Genomic DNA, 20,734 nt, shown 5'->3' with positions numbered 1-20,734 from the left:
TTTGATGTTGCATCGAACAACTTTTTATATGGTTTCCTTGGAGTTTCTACCTGATCTGTTGGTGCCTGTTAGGTTCAAATGTGAACTGTCTCCTGTTGGTTGCGCTATCTGGGAAGGAGCAGGAACTTTGGGGAGTGGGATGTTGCTGGAAGAAGTGGATGATTGGCAGTAGGTCCTTGAAGGACCAGTCTTGTCCCCAATACTTTCTTGTTTGCGTTTGCTTTCTGGTAGCCATGAGGCAAGCAACTCCTCCTCCACAGGCTCTTCTTCCCATATTGTTCTCCCTCACCTCAAACTAAAACAGTGGTGCAAGTCAGCTAGATCATAGGCTGACACCTCTGGAAAGGTGGGTAAGGGATGCCTTTCCTCCCATGAACTACTTCAGGTACTTGTCACAGAGACTAAAAGGCAAGCGACACTACTACTTGATACTTTCTTAGTATATCTGCTATATTTTTATCTTTCAAAAAATTCTCCTGCTGCATTTGTTTCATTGAGTAGAAGCTGGATGTCAAAAACAACCTATGATCCTCACAGATCAGGAGTTGTATTCTCTTCCTGTATTTTCTTACATCCATCAAGTCCCTTCAGCTTGTTAGAGGAGAGTCCAGCATCCCAGTGTCTTCGTCAGTGGTATCAAGCCCTCTTATGAATTAATCTTCCAGGGTCACCAAATGATACTGATTGAATTCTTTCATACTGTTTGAGTTTTCTCCAAAATCCAGTCCACATACTTGGCCACGTTGGTATAGACACCTGGCCTTTCCTTTTGACCACAGCCTTCACCCCAGCTTGTAATGCCCACCAAGTACCACACCCCATTGTGTTTACAGGACAGTGGTCCTCCAGAATCCCCCTGCAAAAGGGGGAAAAAAGGAAACATGCATGAATCACTTCAGACACATCCTTGTAATAAGTAAGTATTGTTCACAGCTACTTTTCATAAAATTCTGGCCCCTTCACAAGCATCTAAACACCCGATTGCTTTCCTTCCTCCTGCTTTTCTATCTTAGGTTCTAGTTTACCTAAAACCCACCATGCGTCCTGCTTGTGATGATGGCTAATCTGAGTCATAAAGCTCACACACCCGAGGAGAGAGGAACACCAGCTGAGGAACTGTCACCATGGGATTGGCATGTGGGCATGTCTGTGGGGGCATTTTCCTGATTGCTAATTGATAAACAAATTTTTACACAAGAAAAGTCGCTGAACATGAGCCTAGAAGCAAACCAGTCAGCATCATTCCTCCACAGCCTCTGCCATAGCTCCCAACTCAAGGTTCCTGCCTCAGATTCCTGCCTTGACTTCCTTCTATGGCGGACTGTAGCCTGTAAGCGAAACAAACCCTTTCCTTCCCTAGGCTGTGCTTGGCCAGTGTTTTATCAAGCAACAGGAAGCCAACTAGGACAGTGCTCGATGGTAGAACTGTTTTTAAATATGCTTGAAGCGCTCACGTCAGTCTGACGGAGCTGACGGGTTGTAACACTCGTACCTTGCACGCGTCCTTCCCCCCTTCTTTATATCCCGCACAGATCATCCTGTTGGTTATTTTATGATTTCTGTAGCCTGTCTGGCATTCTTTATTTGACACCAATGGTATCTTGGCTTTCTGGAGAGTACTTTGTATTTCGCCTGAAAAAGGTCATTTTAGTGTTTTAGTGTGTACAATTATACTTGAAAGTCAAAATTTTACATGAAAATATAGAAGGAAAAATTACGAAGCTTAATTAACTTTTATAATTACAGAGTATTTAATAAAGCTATTGTGTAAATAGCTTTATTAATGTTATTAAGTTTAAAATTAATTATGACACTAAATAGAATTTCTTTTCAGGCAAAATAATTAAAAACCAAGTTAGAACTTTTACACAGAGTACTAGGTCTCATACTAAAAGTCTTGAGTCAAAATAGCTTTTGGAAAGGGTTAATCATATTTAATATTTTTAATCAGATATATTATATTGGTCTTTTATTACTCTTCATGTAATTGATTAACGTTGCTTTAATCACATTTGGGCCACGTGACTACAGAGAAAACAAGGGCTATGGTTAAGTTGCCTTTCGATTTCAGGATAGAGCAGAGATAGGCGACTCCTGTGTTACCTCTTGGCCCGGCGTACCCCCATCCAGTCACCCAGCACTCTGTGTACAGTACGTTCCTATCTCCTTTAGAAGGAAGGCATATCGGCCGCTGAGAATCTAATTGTGAGATCACTCTTTAGTCATCAGAAGACGCTATGCTTCTCCCCAAAAGACCATAGTTCACAGGCTTCACCCCAGTCTGCGACGCTACTTGGAGATGGTGGAAGGTGGGGCCTCTGGAAGGGCGTTAGGTCACTGATGGCGTGCCCCTCATATTAGGACCCCAGACCTTCCTTTCTCTCTTGTCTGCTTTCCACCATCCATGAAGTAAACAGTTGGCTCCTCTGCACATTCCTCACCAGCCACTCCAGCAGAGCCCTCCAAGCACAGGTGGGAGCCCAGACTACCTTTCTTCCTGACAAGGTAGTTACGTTAGGTAATTTGTCACTGACACAAAGCTGGCTAACACAGAAGCCAAACCAATTGCTTCCCCAGAAAGAATTGTTATTTTACTTGACATTATTTGTGCTTTCTCTGTTTATGATATTCATGTTTTTTCTCACATGTTTTCATGTCCTGTGCTCAGTGTTATATATAAAACATCCCAAGTTGGGACTGTAGACATGGCTGAGCAGTTAAGAGCACAGATTGCCGTTCCAGAGGTCCTGGGTTCAGTTCCCTGCACCCACAAGATGGCTCATACCTGTTTGTAACTCCAGTTCCAGAGGACCTGACACCCTCACCTAGACATACATGCAGGCAAAACACCAATGCACATAAAATAAACAAACAAATATAAGAAAAAATAATAAAAGCATCTCAAATTGAAAGGACAAGAGGGGAGGGTAAGACATGCCTCTTTACACAAACTTTTGTTTTAACGAGGTTTAATATTCTGTAGCATTTGTTTAATCCCATTGTCAAGACTTTTGTCCCTAAAGCAGAATGCCAATCTGTGTTATTCTTATTATTTCCATATTTTATAAAATGATGTCATTCTGTATGCCCAAAGAAGCCCAAAGATGAGTATCTTCACCTGCATTTTCAGAGTATGATCTAGTATTCTAAGGTAAGAACATCACTCTCCACAAGGTGATGCCATCTTTCCAGACCTTCCCTTGTCTTGATGTGGCATGGGGCTGACAGATCGCACTGTGTTCCCTCTAAGGTTGAAGGTTTTATCTAGGGCACCTTTATAGATCACTTTCCACCTAAAATTCTATATACCTGTGTAATTCATGGTTGTTTCCAGTTTCAACAGGGCAATATCATACCCACTTTCTGCCGTCTTATATTGATCATGAATTATTATTTCTTGAACCCTGAAGAAAGCAGTATCTTCATTTATTTCTGATTGGTTTACAATGTCACCATAGACACGCAGATTTTTAGACATCTCTACCCTAAGGAACAGACAACAGAGTGAAAAAAATCTGTCACTAGGCAATTCCCAGACATTTGTGTTTTGTGATTATTTGTACTCTGCCATCATTACCCCCTTTAAGTGAAAATAAAAAGTGACTTTATTCTGATATATATAAAAGTCTTGAGTCAAAATAGTTTTTGGAAAGGGTTAATCATATTTAATATTTTTAATCAGATATATTATATTGGTCTTTTATTACTCTTCATGTAATTGACTGATGTTGCATATATATATTCCCCTACAAAAAAAAACACTGGATAGTGTTTATATTGAACACATTAAATAAATGGTCTCTCCATTCTCTGGCACATCCACAAGCTCAGGAAGAGCTGGGTTTTAGTTTCAACCTTGTCATTGGCAGAAAAAAAAATCACATGGACTTTTTGAATTTCATCATATGAGATCTAAAGGGGACCACTAACCTCAAGTGTAGCATTAGGTTATGAGTACATGTGTGCATGATGCAAAAAAGTGAACAAAACTAACTAATCTTGCAAACCTGTGTCTGAAAACAACTAGAAGAAGAGACTGAAAGTAGCAAAGAGGAATTTTGCTCAACCAGATTTCCTTGGGATGAACACTTCCCCAGTTGAAGCATCTAGATTTGGCTGATACTGAAAGTAATGAGGGTAAGGGATCCAGTTTTGGGTGTGCTGAACTCTTTGTGTTTGGAGGCAGAGAAAGAGAGAAGGAGGAAAACATGACTCAAAGAGCAGGAAATTGTGGGCTTCAATCGGCCGTCTGCACCAGGGCCAGGAAAGGACGGAAAGCCTTTGGGAATTGTTTGCATGGAACGGAAAGACAGAGTGGTCTGTGCCAGCACCTGCTCTAACGCTGTCTGATGATGAGTGGCTGACTCTTCCATGTAGTTGACTGTCTCCACAGAGAGAGAGACTTCAGTTCATGAACAGGATCATCTATATTTTCAAAGTGTTTATCTACTACTATGATAGTCCCAGATTTCACCTACATGTGATGATAGCGACCCAGGGAGAAGAGCGATAGTACTAACCCAGAGAAGCAATGGGCAGCTGTCAATATCCACTGGTTTCCAATAATGGAGCCTCCACACAGGTGTCCCTGGGTGGGAGAGGTGATGTGCAGGCTCACTTGCCATGGCCACTCACCATGAACAGACGCAGTCCCTCCAACAACCCTGGGCTTGATTTTGGTTGTGCACACTACAACAGAAGGGAGATGGTGAGTAGTTGCCTAGGGCTTCATGGTTGTGGATTCTTCTGTTACTTGAGAACTCACCTTTCATCCTATAAGCAGGAGGGTAACCTGTACAAGATTAGTGATAGAGCTCACACTATCAGTAACTCAGTGAAGACCTTGAGTAAAAGTTACATCTTGATGTCTGTTCCATTAGTTTAAACAGAATACAGAAAACGCACAGTGTTCAACATTGCATTTGGGATTAGGAAATACTTCTTTTAGTGGCATTGCTAGGTGTCTTTAGAAAGCCAAATTACACTGGAGACTAACAAGAGTACAAATATGACAAGCACCCCTGTGAGATGCGCCCTCTCCATGTGGTTATTGTGTAGTCTAACACTGTATAGTGCAACCTGCTTCTCTAATTTACACATCAGGAGGCATACTGAAAGGACATACAGTTTTATTTTCCTCCATATTTTCTCCTCTAGCTATCAATCTGATATATTCTGTCACCTCCACAGGACAGAGTCTATAAATTCAAAGGGGAAGAACACAATGAAGGCAGAAAGGAGTGAGCAATGGAACCTTTAACTTACCAAGGTGTCAATTCTCAATCTCAGTTTTTAGAGCAAACCCACATCACTTAACAGTATTTTCTAATTGTCCTCTCTACCACTAAGAAATTGAATTAAGACTGTGCTTGTTTTGGATGTTCCTTTTTATTATGTAAATTTATCATGAGGAAAACAGAGAATATGTGAACAACAGCCTAATTCACTTTCTAAAGAGGTGTGGGTCACCCAGAGATTGTCATCAAGCCTCTGAATTCTAGGAAGGCTTGTTTTCTGTTAGGACATTAGAACTGCTGTGACAAAACATCTGAATGTGCTATAAATCAGGTCCTTAGAAGCTGAGGGTTGAGTCACCTTCTAGCATAGCAAATGATCTGACACTAAAGAGTTTGTACCTCTAAAACTGTCACAAGGAGTGATTAGTGTTGCATTTTGTTCATTAAATCTCAGTTAATCACAATTTATAGGGCATCATAACTTTGAACATGATATAATATATATAATCATTGTTTTGCTGAAAGATCAAGTGGGAAGAAAAAAATGAATAATTTAATTAATGCACTGGTTTATAGTTTAATCACTGAGAATTAAAACAAAAACAAAATTTTGGGGTCTTGAAAACAAAAATCAGCCCTCTAGGTCTGGCTCTTCAGGAAATGCTTCTTGAAATGACTAAAACATTTTTGTCTCTCTCTATATATATGTCTATCTATATCTATAGAAAGGAAGATAGAAAATACATATAGATATAACACATATTCAATTTATCAATTCATGTAGAAGTTAATGAAGAATTGGTTCATATGCTTAAAATATAGGAAGGTTGCGCAAATGAAGCTAGAATAAAGGAAAATTTCCAAATTTGTTAACTTTCAAATTATCTCCTCCTGTGTTTGTTGTTGTCTTCAGTTTTATAAGGATCTTGTTACTTAACCCAGCCTGCCCTCAAACTTCTGATTCTTCTGCCTCAGTCTCCTGAGTTCTAGGATTATAGGCTCATGCCACTGTTTCCACCCCTCCGTGGTTCTTGTTTGCTAGCTGTTTGTCACTACATTACGTTGAGTATTTTCCTTCAGTTGCATTTTTTCAAGTACCCACCGTTATCCATTTTACACAGCCTCAATGTGTATCCAGAGATGCCTCCCCTTCCATGAAGTATTCTAGTTGGAGATCCATTTGAAGAAAGTTTTAAGTAACATCTGCCCCTATGGTTGAAAACAAAACAGTGTAAGCACAATGCATTCTACAGAGAGGTGCTCCAAAAACATCCATCTGACTATTGCCTTACTTCCCTTCATTGCAAGATTCTCGAGGTGGGGAATAAGTAAAGAATTGGCAGCGGACAGCATTGGTGCACAGTTTTTGGCAGGTTTCATGGTCCTTCACTTCAACAATGTCCAGTTCTTCTCCCAAGAAGTCAGTGTCATTGTGAAAAGACGGATGGCAGAATACTAGACAACAAAGCACACGGCAGGTTTGAAAAGTGTAGCCTTCACACTCACCCATCTCATTGCGACTGCTGAGCTCGAGAAGGATGCCCTTCCTTCACTGTTTACCTGGGGTGCTATGCCTGCAGTGCTGGAGACTGAAGCCGGAAAGGGCGTTGCTCTTTGTAATTCTTGATCTTGGAAACCCACTTTCAGAGGTTTTAAGGAGGCAAAGATGTCTAAGGGACAAAGGGGGGGGATGTATAAATAAATCATATCAAACAGAAAGAACACTGCTACAGTGTATATGGAAAGTAAAGTCAGCTCATGTTGGCATTTAATGGCGACCACCATGTCCCTACTACCCATCTTGAAACATCGAGTCACATTCCATAAATTTTATGTTACTGAGAACTTTTCAAAGCATCTTGGAACTTGCCCTACTGTCTGTGTCCCCAGAGTCCTCCCTCTTGATGCTGTCCCTTTCAACAGGTCCTGCCTATCTCAAAGAGTTGGAATTGCCTGCTGCTTAGATATCTCCTATCTTGATTGTGCAGCACATTTTTATTGGCTGTTTTTAGAAGAGAACAAATCACCCTTAATGGCAACTTCCTACCTTTGAGATTCTTTTGACCATTCTTGGGAAAAGAACGTAAAAAACAAGCAATTGGGGTGATGAGTACAAATGCGTCGACAGACAAAAGCATCTGGGGCCAACACGCTGTCAATGTTAGAGTCTGCAAGCACCGTGTTAGGGAAAATGTCCCTAATGCAAGCTGTACAACAGAAGAAACTGTTAGGAAGACAGGGCACCAGCAACATCATAGACATTCCAGACAGTGTTTGCTCATTGTATTAAAATGAGAAAGTTCATCCAAAGATCTTTATCTTTTTATTTATAAAAAATCAACAGATTTTTATTTGAGGTTTAAGAAGAAATTCTTTCCAGGACATAATGACCCAAATCACATGAAGTCAATGAAAGGTCATTAGGTCTGCTTCATCAGTGGGCTTCAACTGTTTTCAAAATTTGACCTGTTGCACACATCCTCAGCTTTCTACAGACTTACTGGTGCAAATACCTCATTAGGAAAACAATAGTTACCCAAGTTAGAAAGTCCACAGGACTTCAGTGAAAATCCAGATACCACATTATCCAGCTTTGTTATTCTGCTTGGTGTCCCCATTTGGGTATACTTCAAAAGACAAGTGTTACTGAATAAAACAAAAGTGGAAAATATTATTCTTACGAGCATATAGAAGCACAAAAGGATAAGAAATTACTATCTGCAGGGCGGAAATGGCTGTAATAATAAGGGATTACTCTGAGGAGTATTCACCTGCAGTGCTAGTTGGCCAGTTGAGTGCTGGCAGCTGCTGCTCTACCCACAGGGTGGCCCTGTGGACTCAGGAACAATGTTATCTCATTGGTGAGCAGACAACCTGAGAGCCCTGATGTGGTGTAAGGAGTGGAGTGTGCAAATGGGTCATTTCTCCAGATCTTTGTAACTTTAGCCCTCCAAATGTACCTTTTTATAAATCCTAGGAACATTTTCCTGGCTTGCAGTTCACATTCTAGCAAGTCTAAGACAAAAAATTGTCCTCCGAGGGGTAGTAAAGAGAAGCATAGAAGGCATTTTCAATTAAAAAAAAACTTTAATGTCTTGCTTCCTATTCATTTCTTTTCCAAAACTGTGGAAAGCAGAATATGAATAGCAAATGTTAAAATCCAACTATAAAAATGTAGTTTATTGTGCAACTCTGGATCATGTCAAAGATTCCTAAATCTGAAAATGAATCTTGGGAGCTGGGGAGATGGCTCCTCTGGCCTCTCCAGATGCCTGCACACACGTGCATCTGTACACAGCACCCCCCCAATAATCGAAAAAGAACAAATCATATAGTTTTCTAATAAAATTTTAAAGCTCAGATGCAGATCTAGTCATTAGTGAACAGTTCACTTTTATATTACTATGCAATAGATTTCTTCCTGGAAGATTTCAAAATTCCACAAGAAACAGTACAAAACGTTGTACACGGGCTTCAATTACTTCATCCTAGGGAAGGAACAACTGTATAGTTAGCTAGATAGATACATGGATTTTATTTTCAATTCTTTAGGTCGGTACGACTATGATATTTGTTAGACTGGGAAGAGCACTAACAACCAAACCAGTTGCATCTCTCTCGAAACTACAGTGTAAAACTGTAGTATTTTTGAAGTTAGTTCAGATATAGGGGAAGTATATGTGTGCTTTCTAACACATGGGAAATCTGTGAGGCTGCACTATATGTATTGTATATGGTGTGTGTGTGTGTGTGTGTGTGTGTGTGTGTGTGTGTGTGTAAGTGTGACTAGGAGGTCCAAAGGAGGACTTTGATAAGAGACAGAATCTCTCATTAAACCTGGAGCTGGCCAGTGAGCCCTCAGAAATCTCCTTGTATCTGCCCCTCACCCTATCCCCCGCCCCAAGCACTGGGGTTAAAGGCAGGCACAGTCACATGTGGCTTTTATGAGGGCGCTGAGATACAAACTCAGGTCCTCATGCTTGCACAGCCAGCACGTTTACACACTGTACCCTCTTCCAGCCCCGAAACACAAAATCCTGATTGCTAATTAAGCGCATGCTAATTAGACATTTGATGAACTTTTCATGACAAAACAGTGATTGTCTTTGAGGGGAGTTAAGAAAATGTAGGCTTCAAGTTGATGAAAATAGCTAACGAACCAGTGGTTTTCTTTCCTCTGGTACTCCTGTATCTTGGAGCTCGGACTCCAGCTCACTCACCGATGCTGCACACTGCGAAAATGCCCTGTTGCATATGTGAAAAAGTGGCAATGAGCATCATTTGTGCATCTCTCTTGGCATTCCTGAGCATTCTTCACAACAGAACTGTTATAGTTCATGCCCTTCATGTCTAGGTCCACATACACATCTTTGCTGCACGCTGGAAATAAAGGCAGAAAATGCGAGCACCGCCAGAATCTAGGGACCGCTACAGTAGTACTGTCTCAGCAACTAGCCCTCCCGACTTAGACTTTTCATTCTCGCCCATTTTCCCATGGAAGTTCTGTCTCACTCTACTGTAAGTCCTACTTCCACTGGGAAGTATTTTGAGGAAGCCAATGTCCTTCTTGTACTCGAACAACCTTAAGCTTGTAAATTTCCATTTTGTCTTTCTGACCTAGTGCCTAAACTACATTGACTGATTGATCCATTCATTAATTTATTGAAAAATACCCATTCACTCTTAAGGCACGTGCCACTTCAGTCTTTCCTTTGTTTTGAATTAGCATCTATAATAAGGGCTTTAATGTACAATTTTGGGCTGGGGAGGGAGAAGTAAAAAAGTAGGAAGAACTGAGGGGCTGACTCACCTCTATGAGGTTAGAAATGCTAATGAGCAGCAGTGTGCTTATGGGGAGGAGACAGAGATAGCCACGGGCTCTACTCTACATGAGAAGACCATACCTTAGGAAGCTTAATTCTAGATGCAGAAAAACTGTATCTGAAACAATTGCATGTATCAATTATAATGGCTAGTGTTTATTACGTTCGATAAGAAATCTTACCACTTAATTGTTGAGGGCATTGCTTGAAGGAATATCCAGAAACTGCTCCTGTCATATTCACCATTGGCAGTGTTTCTGTGACACTGTCCTTCAGGATGCAAGCAAACCTGTTCTTTTGAGAAAAAAAAAACATTACTCAGTGGGAATTCGTGTTTTCAAAGAGGGGATCCTAAGGTCAAAGAGAAGGGAGCAAACCCCTGGGCCTCATGCCAAAGCAAATGTTTACCTAACAAGATTCTGACTTTGCTTTTTATTTCAACATCCCTGCATTTAAAAGAACACGTATGACCCTCCTTTCCAAAAGGACAGGAAGAGGAATGGGTGGACTCTGAACTATTGCAAAACGTTGTTAAAAACCTACCAGCTTTGTGTTGTCAATGACCTAGAGATGGCTTTCTGTTTTCACAGGGTTACATTATAAAGAACCCCCCTGTGTGTGTGTGTGTGAGAGAGAGAGAGAGAGAGAGAGAGAGAGAGAGAGAGAGAGAGAGAGAGAGAGAGAGAGAGAGAGAGAGAAGCATGGGAAGCCAGAAGAGGGCACAGTGGATCTCCTGGAGCTGGAGTACAAGTGATTGCAAACCTCTGGAAATGGGTGCTGGGTCCTCTAGAATACCAGCCAATGATCTTAAACTGTCTAACCCCTACCAAGATTGCATTTTTTAGATGGTGTTAGAAATATAGATTGCATCTGGTCCAACAAAACCTAAAGTTTTATTCCTGGCCTTGTTCATAATAATAGGCTTGCCAATCTCTGTTCTAGATTTCAGAAGAATAATTAAAGTTTATAGCATAAAGACAGAAATGGATGGAATGCCTACTATTTTAAAATATGAGTAGAGAGGCAAAACAGCCATAGGACACCTGTGAAACTTAATGAGAACTTAGTTAGGCGCTATAAATATTTGAAGTATGTAATGGTTTCGGGCAATTTTGTTAAGCTTCTTATACTTTCTTTGTTGTGAAATGCATGTTGAAATATTTAGCGGTACAAGGCTATATTAAAAATCATTCAGTGTTTAGCTGTTAGCACATACAGGTAGGCAAAGTCAACATGACAGGATATTAGAGAGAGCAGGAGATTATTGTAATATTTTCACAAATATTTTTTCTAATTGAATGGTTCTAGATGATAGCAGCTATCATTAACCAATACAGGCAAAAAAGAACACACATGAAAGAAGAGAGAAAATATGACCTTAACATTGAGATCTCAAGAGGCATTACAATTTTTTTCACTAACATACCTAGACATCATCCTTTCTGTAATATTTAATATTTCACTGGAAGGAAAAATTCATTTTCCAGCTGGTAACACCACATTTCATAAAATGACAGAGAGGATTTGTAAGTAGGTACTTGGCATTTGTAAGTAACTGGCCTCTGATATTAATTACTCTTCAGAGAAACATAAACAGTTACCATTTGGTAGGGTCATTTGAAGATGACTCAGCCATGAATGTGAAGAGCAAGCACCGTGGGTGGTGGGTGCAGAGCAGTTGGCAGTACTTGGCACTCGGCGTGAAAGCAGTACTTATGTCACCTCCTTGAAAGCAGGTGTCTTTGAAGAGCTTAGTGATGCATTCTGTGATGAAACCAGTGGGTGCACATTAGTGTGGATTTTGGTAGGCACCTACCCCGTTAGATAATCTGATAAAGTCAATGATAGCACGCCTACTTCCCATAAAATGTGCCTGAACTCATTATCAGATCAATTAATGCTCTTAGGTTAACCTCTTTAGTGAACAGCCCCAGATGGAAATAAAACCACAAACCACATATTGACCTCAGTGACATCACATCTGTGAGTGATTGTCTTAGGAAGGCTATGGGAGTAATTCAGTGATTTCTCAGCTGTTGGCTGGCAAAACATGATCTTTAGGAAGCTCCTCCATGTCAGCAAGGGTTTGCCATGATTTCCTTAATTCATAGCTTTAACACTGCAACATACTAAAAGCCAAGACTGATGGCCTCTCATATAATGTCATGTTAACATTAAAAGTAGACTCATTTACCAACAAGAAGTATAGAATCCAGGAAAAATCATTCAGTCATATTTAGTTAAAACTTCAGGTAAATTTTACTTATAAAAAGCCAAAGTGAATAAAAATTTAAAAGTTCTCTGTTGTTAGAAAGAAATACTTAGTAATCCATATGTTATGTGACCTATGGAACTGTTCCTTAGTGACTGAATACAAGGATACAATTCTTCATGAAATCGTATGTCCTTATGGAGAGATACTTCTAATCCATTTTTCTTTATACCATTGAAAGTAAATATCAAACTCTTGTGGAAATATTTCAGAAAGAATAAATTATAACTCAAGTATGCACTGTTGTAAATGTCTTGAGAGGACCATAAGTAGGTACATAGCTGTCAAAGCTATCATGTGAGGCTCATAAGTCTTCGGTAGTCAACTAACTCACAAAACCTCACCTGGTTTTTCACTGACCCCTATGTAAACATGGTAACTTCCTGTATTATTAATACAAGCACTTAACTATATTGATATTTGTAGTGTGGTGTATCTATCACAATGACAACCAGTTACATCATTATGACTCATCACCATTTTGTTGATCATTTCTATTCAATTTTAGGCTCAATACTAAATCTTTTCACATAACATGTTACTCAGAACCACACGTAAATCTTTATCGAATATTTTCCATTTTAACTGATCATATTTCAATATCATTAATTTCCTCCACAATCCTATTGTATTTTAAGCCCATGCATCTAGAAATACCATTCAAAGTATAGACTTCGCAGCACTCATATAGCTGCTGAAGGAATCCACGAGGGGAAGAAATAGCCACTATTTTAATCATTTAATTTATAATATTGATTTCCATAATCTCAGTATAGTTCCTACATTAGTACTGGTGAATGTGAGAGCTTGGGATAAGGCCTCAAATGGGCCCCCTACCTCCCAAGTCCTGAGATTACAACCATGTGCCACCATTTCTGAAGGTACATTGAATTTGTAGTTAGACTCCTTGTTGATCTACCTAAAATAATCAGTGTGTTCATTACTTTGATACTTTCATAATAATGTTTTATGAGAATGATGAGTTAATCTCCATCTTTCCCTGACTTTTAGTTCCTTTTACCTTCCCTACTGTGGCAAGTGGGATCACTTATATAATGTTTAAGAGAAGTTATAATAGACATTCTCTCAAAACATATATTGGCATAAATTCACTGCACTTAATGGTAGACTTCACAGTACATTTTCATAGAGGTATATAATGTATTTTGACTGTATTCATTCTTCATTTCCTCACATTTCTTTACTTCCTTCTACTCTCCTTCATTCCCTGAGACTCCAAGACCCAGAGAGGTTCATCTCAACTTTCATGACATACATACATAATTTTATGTATCTATATAAAGTCTAGAATCTACAAGTTTGAAAAAAATGTGACAATCATTTTTCTCAATCTGGTTTATTTCATTTAATATTATGATCTCCAGTTGCACACATTGTCTTACAAATGGTATGATTCACCCCCACCTCCTCAAACTCATCACATATACATCCCCCATTTCATGCTCACCCAACTTTGTGTCTTCTTTTTTTTTATTTGACCACAATGAATATAAAATCATACCATTTGTAATTCAGCTGTGTCTTAGTATGTGCTAGAATTTCCTTCCTTTAATTCTGAGTAATATTCCATTGCCTGTGCATACTGTAATATTATATTTTGTTTAACCGTTTATCCATTGATAAAAACAGGTTGTGCTCTGGAATGGATGAATGTGCTTCAAATGTTTCTACCTTGCAGCTACATTTTCCTAAAAGTGTTATAAACACAGGAAAACAAAGCCCTGCTTTCACTTCCTTGGGGTCTAAATCCACAAATGTAGCTTATTTATTGATTTTGTATATATTAATATAACATCTCATTCTTTGAATTAACCAAATGTTGCCACATTATGCCAATGTAATGTCTTTTAGTTTTCTTTCTTTAAAAACAAGATTTAAAAAACTTTGTGTGTGTGTGTGTGTGTGTGTGTGTGTGTGTGTGTGTGTGTTAGATTCTTGGAAGCTTGAGTCACAGGAGGTTGAGAGCCACCTAGCATGGGTGCTGTGGACTGAACTGGGGTCCTGTGCAAGAGCAGTACATGCTCTTACCTGCTGAGCCGTCTCTCTAACCTCCTATTTATTTTTCTTTAATGTATGAGTTGGATTGTTTGGTACAGCCAATTTTGAAAAGATTTTTGAAACAGAGTCTTGCTACATAACCCCACCTGGGGGGCTCACAGCCCTCGCTTTCTCAGTTCTTGTATTTCAAGAGTGTTACCCTACAATGGATAGCATTTTATCAATTATATTTGCATATATCAATAAGCAAAATGTGTTATAATTCTCAAAATATCCCTGTGAACTTGGTATTGCTGAAACTTTGCAATGGGGTGCAGAGCATTTACAGATTTTCTCTATATGTCTCCATCTGTTTAATTCATTTCTGCTCCGATGACTTGATTTTCTTCTACCTTCTTGAGTTGCATTATCATTGTTTTTACCCTTTCTCTAGTCTGAAGTGTGTGCATACATTTTTACGGGTCATCTCAGCCCCAATTTGATTATATTCCAAAGTTTCCTGTGCCATATATTATAATAATTAAAATTTTTATCTTAATCTCTTCTTTGAATAAAATTTCAGAATATAAACACTTAACCCAGCATTTGAGAGTTTTAGTTACCATTTTGTTATTTTTAACACAATATTTTTGTAACTGAATAATTTTTATCCTTCAAATTTTATGAAGACCTGTGGAGAGCTGAGAAATCCTTGAATGAATGTGCAGAGGGCAGGTGAAATCCTTAGTGAATGTTTATTGTTTGACATGGCCATGGTTATGTCAAGGACCCCCAATGCATCATACCCATGGTAGTACTAAAGCCTTCCCCCAGGGTGAGGTTCAAGTGGATGATAAAACCTTTCTCTGGTGTGAGTGCCAAAGTTGGTGGTATTGTAAAAACTAATAACCCCAGCTTCCTCCTCATGGGTGGCTGCAACCTGAGACTTCTTGACTACTCCTACCCAGACTAGCTAACACATCCCTTGTGCAGTATGTAATGAAAGTGCTGAGGTTCCAGGTGGCTGTGCTGTAGTCGCAACACAGCCCAATTGTTCCCAGCTTGGTTGTGAGTGTGTCTCTGTATGTGTCCTTTCTTCATTCCCTAGTCACCCCAGTCAGGTTTCCAGGACCAGGCAAAGATGTGTTTAGAGGTGTCAGTGTTTATTAGTGTTTTCTATGTACATAAATAACAAGTATATATCAACACAGTTGTTCAATTTGATGTCTAAGATGTCAAGACAAGTGGAGTGGTGGGAGCACATGCCTTTAATCCCAGCACTCAGGAGGCAGAAGCAGGTGGATCTCTGAATTTGAAGCCAGCCTGGTCTACACAGTGAGTTCCAGGACAGCCAGGTCTACACAGAGAAACCCTGCCTGGAAAGACAACAAAATAACAACAACAGAAACCCCAAATATTTCAAGATATTACTGACAAATTACCAAGGAAACAAAATGTAATTTCAAACAATGACAAAGAAGGAATAACCTGAATAGAAATATTACCACAAAGAAAAATGAAATTATAAACTGTTTAGTTTAATATATTGCATAGTGTTTATTTTAAATCCCTACCTATATTTGCCACTTTTCACATGAGCAACACCAAAAAGAATTTACTATGGTTAAAGGCCAGTGACAGTCTCAGAAATTCAATGTAGCATAAATAAATTATTTTAAAAGCTTTTAAATTTTCATTTTAAATAAAGAATAAGCATGGGGTGAAAATACTTACACTAAATTGTTATGAATACCATTAACTGGGTAACTTACAATTGTACTAGTTAATTCTACTAAATATTAAGTAATTAATAAACATAAAATAGCTAAGTTAATTAAATGTGTAAACTGTATATTAATACTTCAATAACATTTTCATCCCAGAATTGGTGTGTGTGTGTGTGTGTGTGTGTGTGTAGATGTGTGTGTTACTAGATTGAAAACATTTTGGAAAACAAATCAGTGAGGTGCCTCAAGTCTTCAGCTTTCTAATATTGCTCTTAGGCACCATTGCAATATGTTAAGTAGGTAGATAGGGATGCATGTCTATAAGTAGACATAACGATCACACAGATGATATAGGCACAGTCTCTTTGTAATCCTGTATTTAAATCTCTTCCTTTCTTTGGACCCCATTAGTGGGAAACTTGGCTAGAAAATAAATGATTCTGCTTCCTTCCCTGGAGTTAGCAGCATGGACTTATTCCACAATATGTGGGGATTGCCATGTTATTTCTCTTCATGAAGTTAGGCTGTTTCTCATGCTACAGGTCAGGAAATGAGATATTTATAGGCCATATGTAAATACTGAAAAGAGCTCTTAAAAACTGTGATGAAGATGCTGACGTGTAGCTCTTCATAGTTGATGGCTTCCAGCAAAGGAAGTGGTGGGGAAGGACTCAGTATTCTTTAAGGGGCTGACCACTGGGATTTTGACCATGCTCCAACGAGTATACTGGCAACACAAATTGGACTCGGTGGGGTTTTTTTGGGGGGAGGCAGTACAAAGGAGGGAGGGTGGACCTGTGAAGAAGGGGAAGTGAGTACGGTCAGGGTCCACTGTATGAAATTCCCAACTAATTAATAAAAGTCTTATATTGGGTAAAAAAAAAAGAAAGCAACACTTACCACCAGAAACTGAGGCAAAAAGGATAAAATATACCACCTGGTGTAATGAGATCATCCTACAAAGAGAAGAATGTCAATATTTTTAGAACACTAAGTGTAAATATATTATTAGTTTACTGACACCAGAATTTACACAGAATGAGAGGAGTGACTCGGTGTACAGCCAGGGTGTGTACTTTTCAATACTGTCAGTTTTCTGTAGAAGTCACAACTGGCACCTCATCCTGCCTGCCCATTTTCAGCCTCTGCCTCACACATCTAAGAAATCCTCCAGTCACTGCCGTCTGAGCCCTCCCTACTCCAGTTCCCACCTCTATTTTCTCTTCCAACTCATTTCCCTTTTTGCCAAGTTTTGAGCTCTCCCTCTATCTGCCTATCTCTCTCTCTCTCTCTCTCTCTCTCTCTCTCTCTCTCTCTCTCTCTCTCTCTGATTTATACATGAATGTCTATATATGTGTATATATGTGAATGATTATCCTCCTTACAATTTCTATTTCTAAAAAATTACTGCAAATTCATTAATAAATTGTCTTGGTCACTTGCAAATTTATGTGCCCTACTAAACACTGAAAAGGCTGCTAACACACACACACACACACACACTCACATCAAGTTCCTGTATTGATCTTTAATCTCTTTTTCTTGAAAAACACTTCTTGTTGACTACAAGGTGCTAGTCTTCCATTCTCCACTCTCAAGTTGACTATAGACGGTGGCTAAGTATATGTACAATGTAAAATCAGGCACCTTCTAGAAATCAATCTTTCTGTACCGAAAAAAAAATGAGAAAATGTTCAGTATTGAAGCCATACCTGCGGATACTTCCTCTGTCTTTGCTGCAGTCCTCAGTTGGTGTATTTTCTTTCTTCGATATAGCCTTGTCTCTCTCTAAATGAGCTTGTGCATGACACTGTTACTTAAATGGTTACTTGTGCTGTTTTTTTGTCGTGTGACATCCTGTCTTTGTACAGCGTGCTCAGCATGTGTGGTGTTTCTGAGAAAGTCCTTTCAGTGCCTGCTAATGAAACCTACCTCGGGGGAACTGCATGCTCTTTCAACACACCAAATGTGTGTGTGTTCTTTTGACTGTGTATTCAGACACACAACAAACAGCGAGATGGTCAGAGAATCTGGACTTGCCTTAGCAGTTGGGCAAACTCAGATTGAGCGTGCCTGCCTGCCAAAGGAATACATACTCATGCTTTCAAATACTGACAGGGCACCATTAATTATGGTTCAACTGCAATCTGATAGACAAAGAAAGCATAGAAATGTGAAGGACTTGGTGATTTGCAGTAGAGTGAAGGGAGGAGACATTGGGAGCTAGGGCCGGGACACTGGGGCCTGGAACTGGACACTGGGGCCTGGAACTGGATGCTGGGGACTGGAGACTAAGGGCCAGAGACTGAGCACACAGCTCATCACTGAGTGTCCTGTTCTTACACTTCAGGTTTCCTATTTTATAATGTCAACATGTCAGATGTTGATGGAGACATGATTAGCTCTGAGGAACAAAGCTCATGTATTACCTCTTTGTGGATGCTAACAATGAAAAAGAAATCTGTAGTAATAGACCGTTCTCACAGGGTTTCTTTTAGGGATCACTGAGGCTCAAATGATGAGCTACAAAGTGATATGTGGGGTACCAACAATAACAAAGCAGAGAGGTTCCCTAAAGGATGGGGGTTCTTGTATGCACAGGAGCCTCCCAAGGGTAGGGCTTGTGCAGCTTGTAAAGAGGAAAGCTATTTCTACACAGCTATATTTCTGTTAAGGTATCCCCTTGACCTTGAAGAGGGATCAAGTGTTCTCTGGAAAACATGACGCTTAACAGACTTATTCAGTTACAGGTCATGTCACTGGAGCAAAAGCAAGTTATTAGAGCTGTAGTCTAAAGTGGTGGCTGATGGATACTTGGTCATTTGCTTTGTCCCACTGCTCTCCATGTCTCTCATTTTTAATATTAAACACTAACTATCCAGGTTTGGTGGCACAAGCCCGTTAACCCCAGCACTCAGGAGGCAGAGGCACGTGGATCACCATGAGTTCACCCTGGTCTACATAGGTAGAGAGAGACCCTGTCCTCCAAGCAAAACAAAAACACAAACTATCATTAAAGATTGCTTTGTGGTCTCTTGATACATCATCAACACACACACACACACACACACACACACACACACACACACACTCTCTCTCTCTCTCTCTCTCTCTCTCTCTCTCTCAAGATAAAAGTAAACTGATTAAGAGTCTGATTTAAGACTGACAGGATGGCTTAGCAGTAAAGGTGCCTGCCAAGACTAATGGCCTGGGTTGGATCCCAGGGATCCCAGTAGAAGGGGAGAACTGACTCCTGCAGGTTGTCCTCTGAGTTCCGAGGGTGCTCTGTGACAGATACTCATAAATAAATAAACACATGTTTTGTTAAGTCTGATTTAAGTAACTTCTAGAGAAAGATAACTGAAGGTTCTGGAAAGGCTCCCAATTTTCTATATAAAATCTAAGTACACGGTCACATTTACAAGTGCAACTCTAATTTAAAACAACATTCAGAACACCAGAACAGAAATGGGCCCTGCTGAAGTCACATGTACCAAAGGAGACATGCACTTAGTTTAGGGGCAGAGGGCCAACATCAGCTTCTGAAACAGCCGACTTTCAGACTTTCAGTCTTTGGAGACACAGGGACACAGTCCCATAGTCCATTTTCTGTGTATCAGAGCCATGCCACTGGGGGCTTCCTGAATAAAGTTTGAACCTGTCAGATATTCATGCCTTTGTGGAGTGATGAACCAGGATGAGAAATATTAGGCAGCCCTTTAAAACACTCCTACAGGGGCTGGAGAGAGGGCTCAGCAGTTAAGAGCACTGGCAGCTCTTCCAGAGGTCCTGAGTTTAATTCCCAGCAAACACATCGTGGCTCACAACCATCTATAGTGGGATCTGATGTCCTCTTCTGGCACAAAGTTGATAGAGGACTCATATAAATAAATGAATAGATCTAAAAATAAAACACCCTACAGAAAGAACAAAACAGAGAGGTAAAGGAAGAACTTACTGGGGAAATAAGAAAAGTCAGCAACTTGATAGTAAATTTGAAACATCCTCCATAAAGATATGGGAACATTTCTGCCAAGAAAGAAAGTTAAGGTAAACAGCTTTTCAAGAGTGTATGGAGTGTGTGTGTGTGTGTGTGTGTGTGTGTGTGTGTGTGTGTGTGTGTGGTGTGTGCTGTGTGTATGCATGAATGTGTATCCATGAAGATGTGCATATGTGTGTGTGTGTGTGTTTGTGTGTGACTTAGAAGAGATCGTGACATGAGGTACTACTCGTTTCATTACATTAGAAGGCAGTTGCAGTTACTCAGACATTATGTTTTGATTTGTTGTTGCCTGGCACCAGTGCCCACACAACATACAATCACACATATAACACAAAGCAACACAAATAACACAAGTAAATCTATAAGGAGATGTTTGCTGCATTCCTAGCCATATGCTGTATTGACAAGAGAGAGAGTGGCAGAGGCAGAGAGAGCCTTCTCCAGTTGCCAACAGTCGAGTAGGGCAGATAGGCATAAAGAAGAACTACAAGGAAAAAAGATAAAGATTAGAGACAGCCCTTGGAACTTTGGACTGAGTTCTAGGAAACAGTGAGCAGTGTGCTATATGTTCCGCATATGTGGAATAGGAAGAGGAGGGCTCCTTCCCAGAGTTGACATGCTCTTTCCTGGGTGGATCTGCCAAAGATTTAGGGTCTCATGCCCTCATCCTTCCC

General features: G+C 39.8%; 1 protein-coding gene across 3 annotated transcripts; it reads right to left on the bottom strand.

The window, feature by feature from the left end:
- Positions 1–535: 535 nt before the first annotated feature.
- On the bottom strand, positions 536–17,012 carry F11 (coagulation factor XI). Of its 3 annotated transcripts, none has more exons than XM_013110817.3 (14): positions 16,958–17,012; positions 11,662–11,824; positions 10,243–10,349; positions 9,458–9,617; positions 7,774–7,883; positions 7,285–7,444; positions 6,798–6,907; positions 6,530–6,692; positions 6,340–6,446; positions 4,521–4,689; positions 3,310–3,485; positions 2,104–2,199; positions 1,493–1,632; positions 536–856 (listed from the first exon to the last, which is right to left on the bottom strand). In XM_013110817.3, the coding sequence occupies exons 1-14, from the start codon at positions 17,010–17,012 to the stop codon at positions 695–697; spliced, it is 1,878 nt and encodes a 625-aa protein (XP_012966271.1). In that variant the 3' UTR covers positions 536–694. The 3 variants fall into 3 exon arrangements, with proteins under 3 accessions (XP_012966271.1, XP_040587877.1, XP_040587878.1); XM_040731943.1 differs by having other exon boundaries at positions 6,340–6,455; positions 6,533–6,692; XM_040731944.1 differs by having other exon boundaries at positions 10,246–10,349.
- Positions 17,013–20,734: the final 3,722 nt, after the last annotated feature.

This window comes from Mesocricetus auratus, unplaced genomic scaffold, assembly GCF_017639785.1.
Source record: "Mesocricetus auratus isolate SY011 unplaced genomic scaffold, BCM_Maur_2.0 Super-Scaffold_100026, whole genome shotgun sequence".
Taxonomy (NCBI): Eukaryota; Metazoa; Chordata; class Mammalia; order Rodentia; family Cricetidae; genus Mesocricetus; species Mesocricetus auratus.
This window is presented reverse-complemented; position numbering and strand designations above follow the sequence as displayed.

What these genes read in the sequence shown, in the direction of transcription:
- F11 (XM_040731943.1), bottom strand. Translation starts at nt 17,012, where the DNA reads ATGATCTCATTACACCAGGTGGTATATTTTATCCTTTTTGCCTCAGTT. An exon ending in TTTTGCCTCAGTTTCTGGTG is followed by an intron (nt 11,825 to 16,957) that starts GTAAGTGTTGCT and finishes GTTTCATCACAG; the next exon opens with AATGCATCACTAAGCTCTTC. An exon ending in TCAAATGACCCTACCAAATG is followed by an intron (nt 10,350 to 11,661) that starts GTAACTGTTTAT and finishes TCAAAAGAACAG; the next exon opens with GTTTGCTTGCATCCTGAAGG.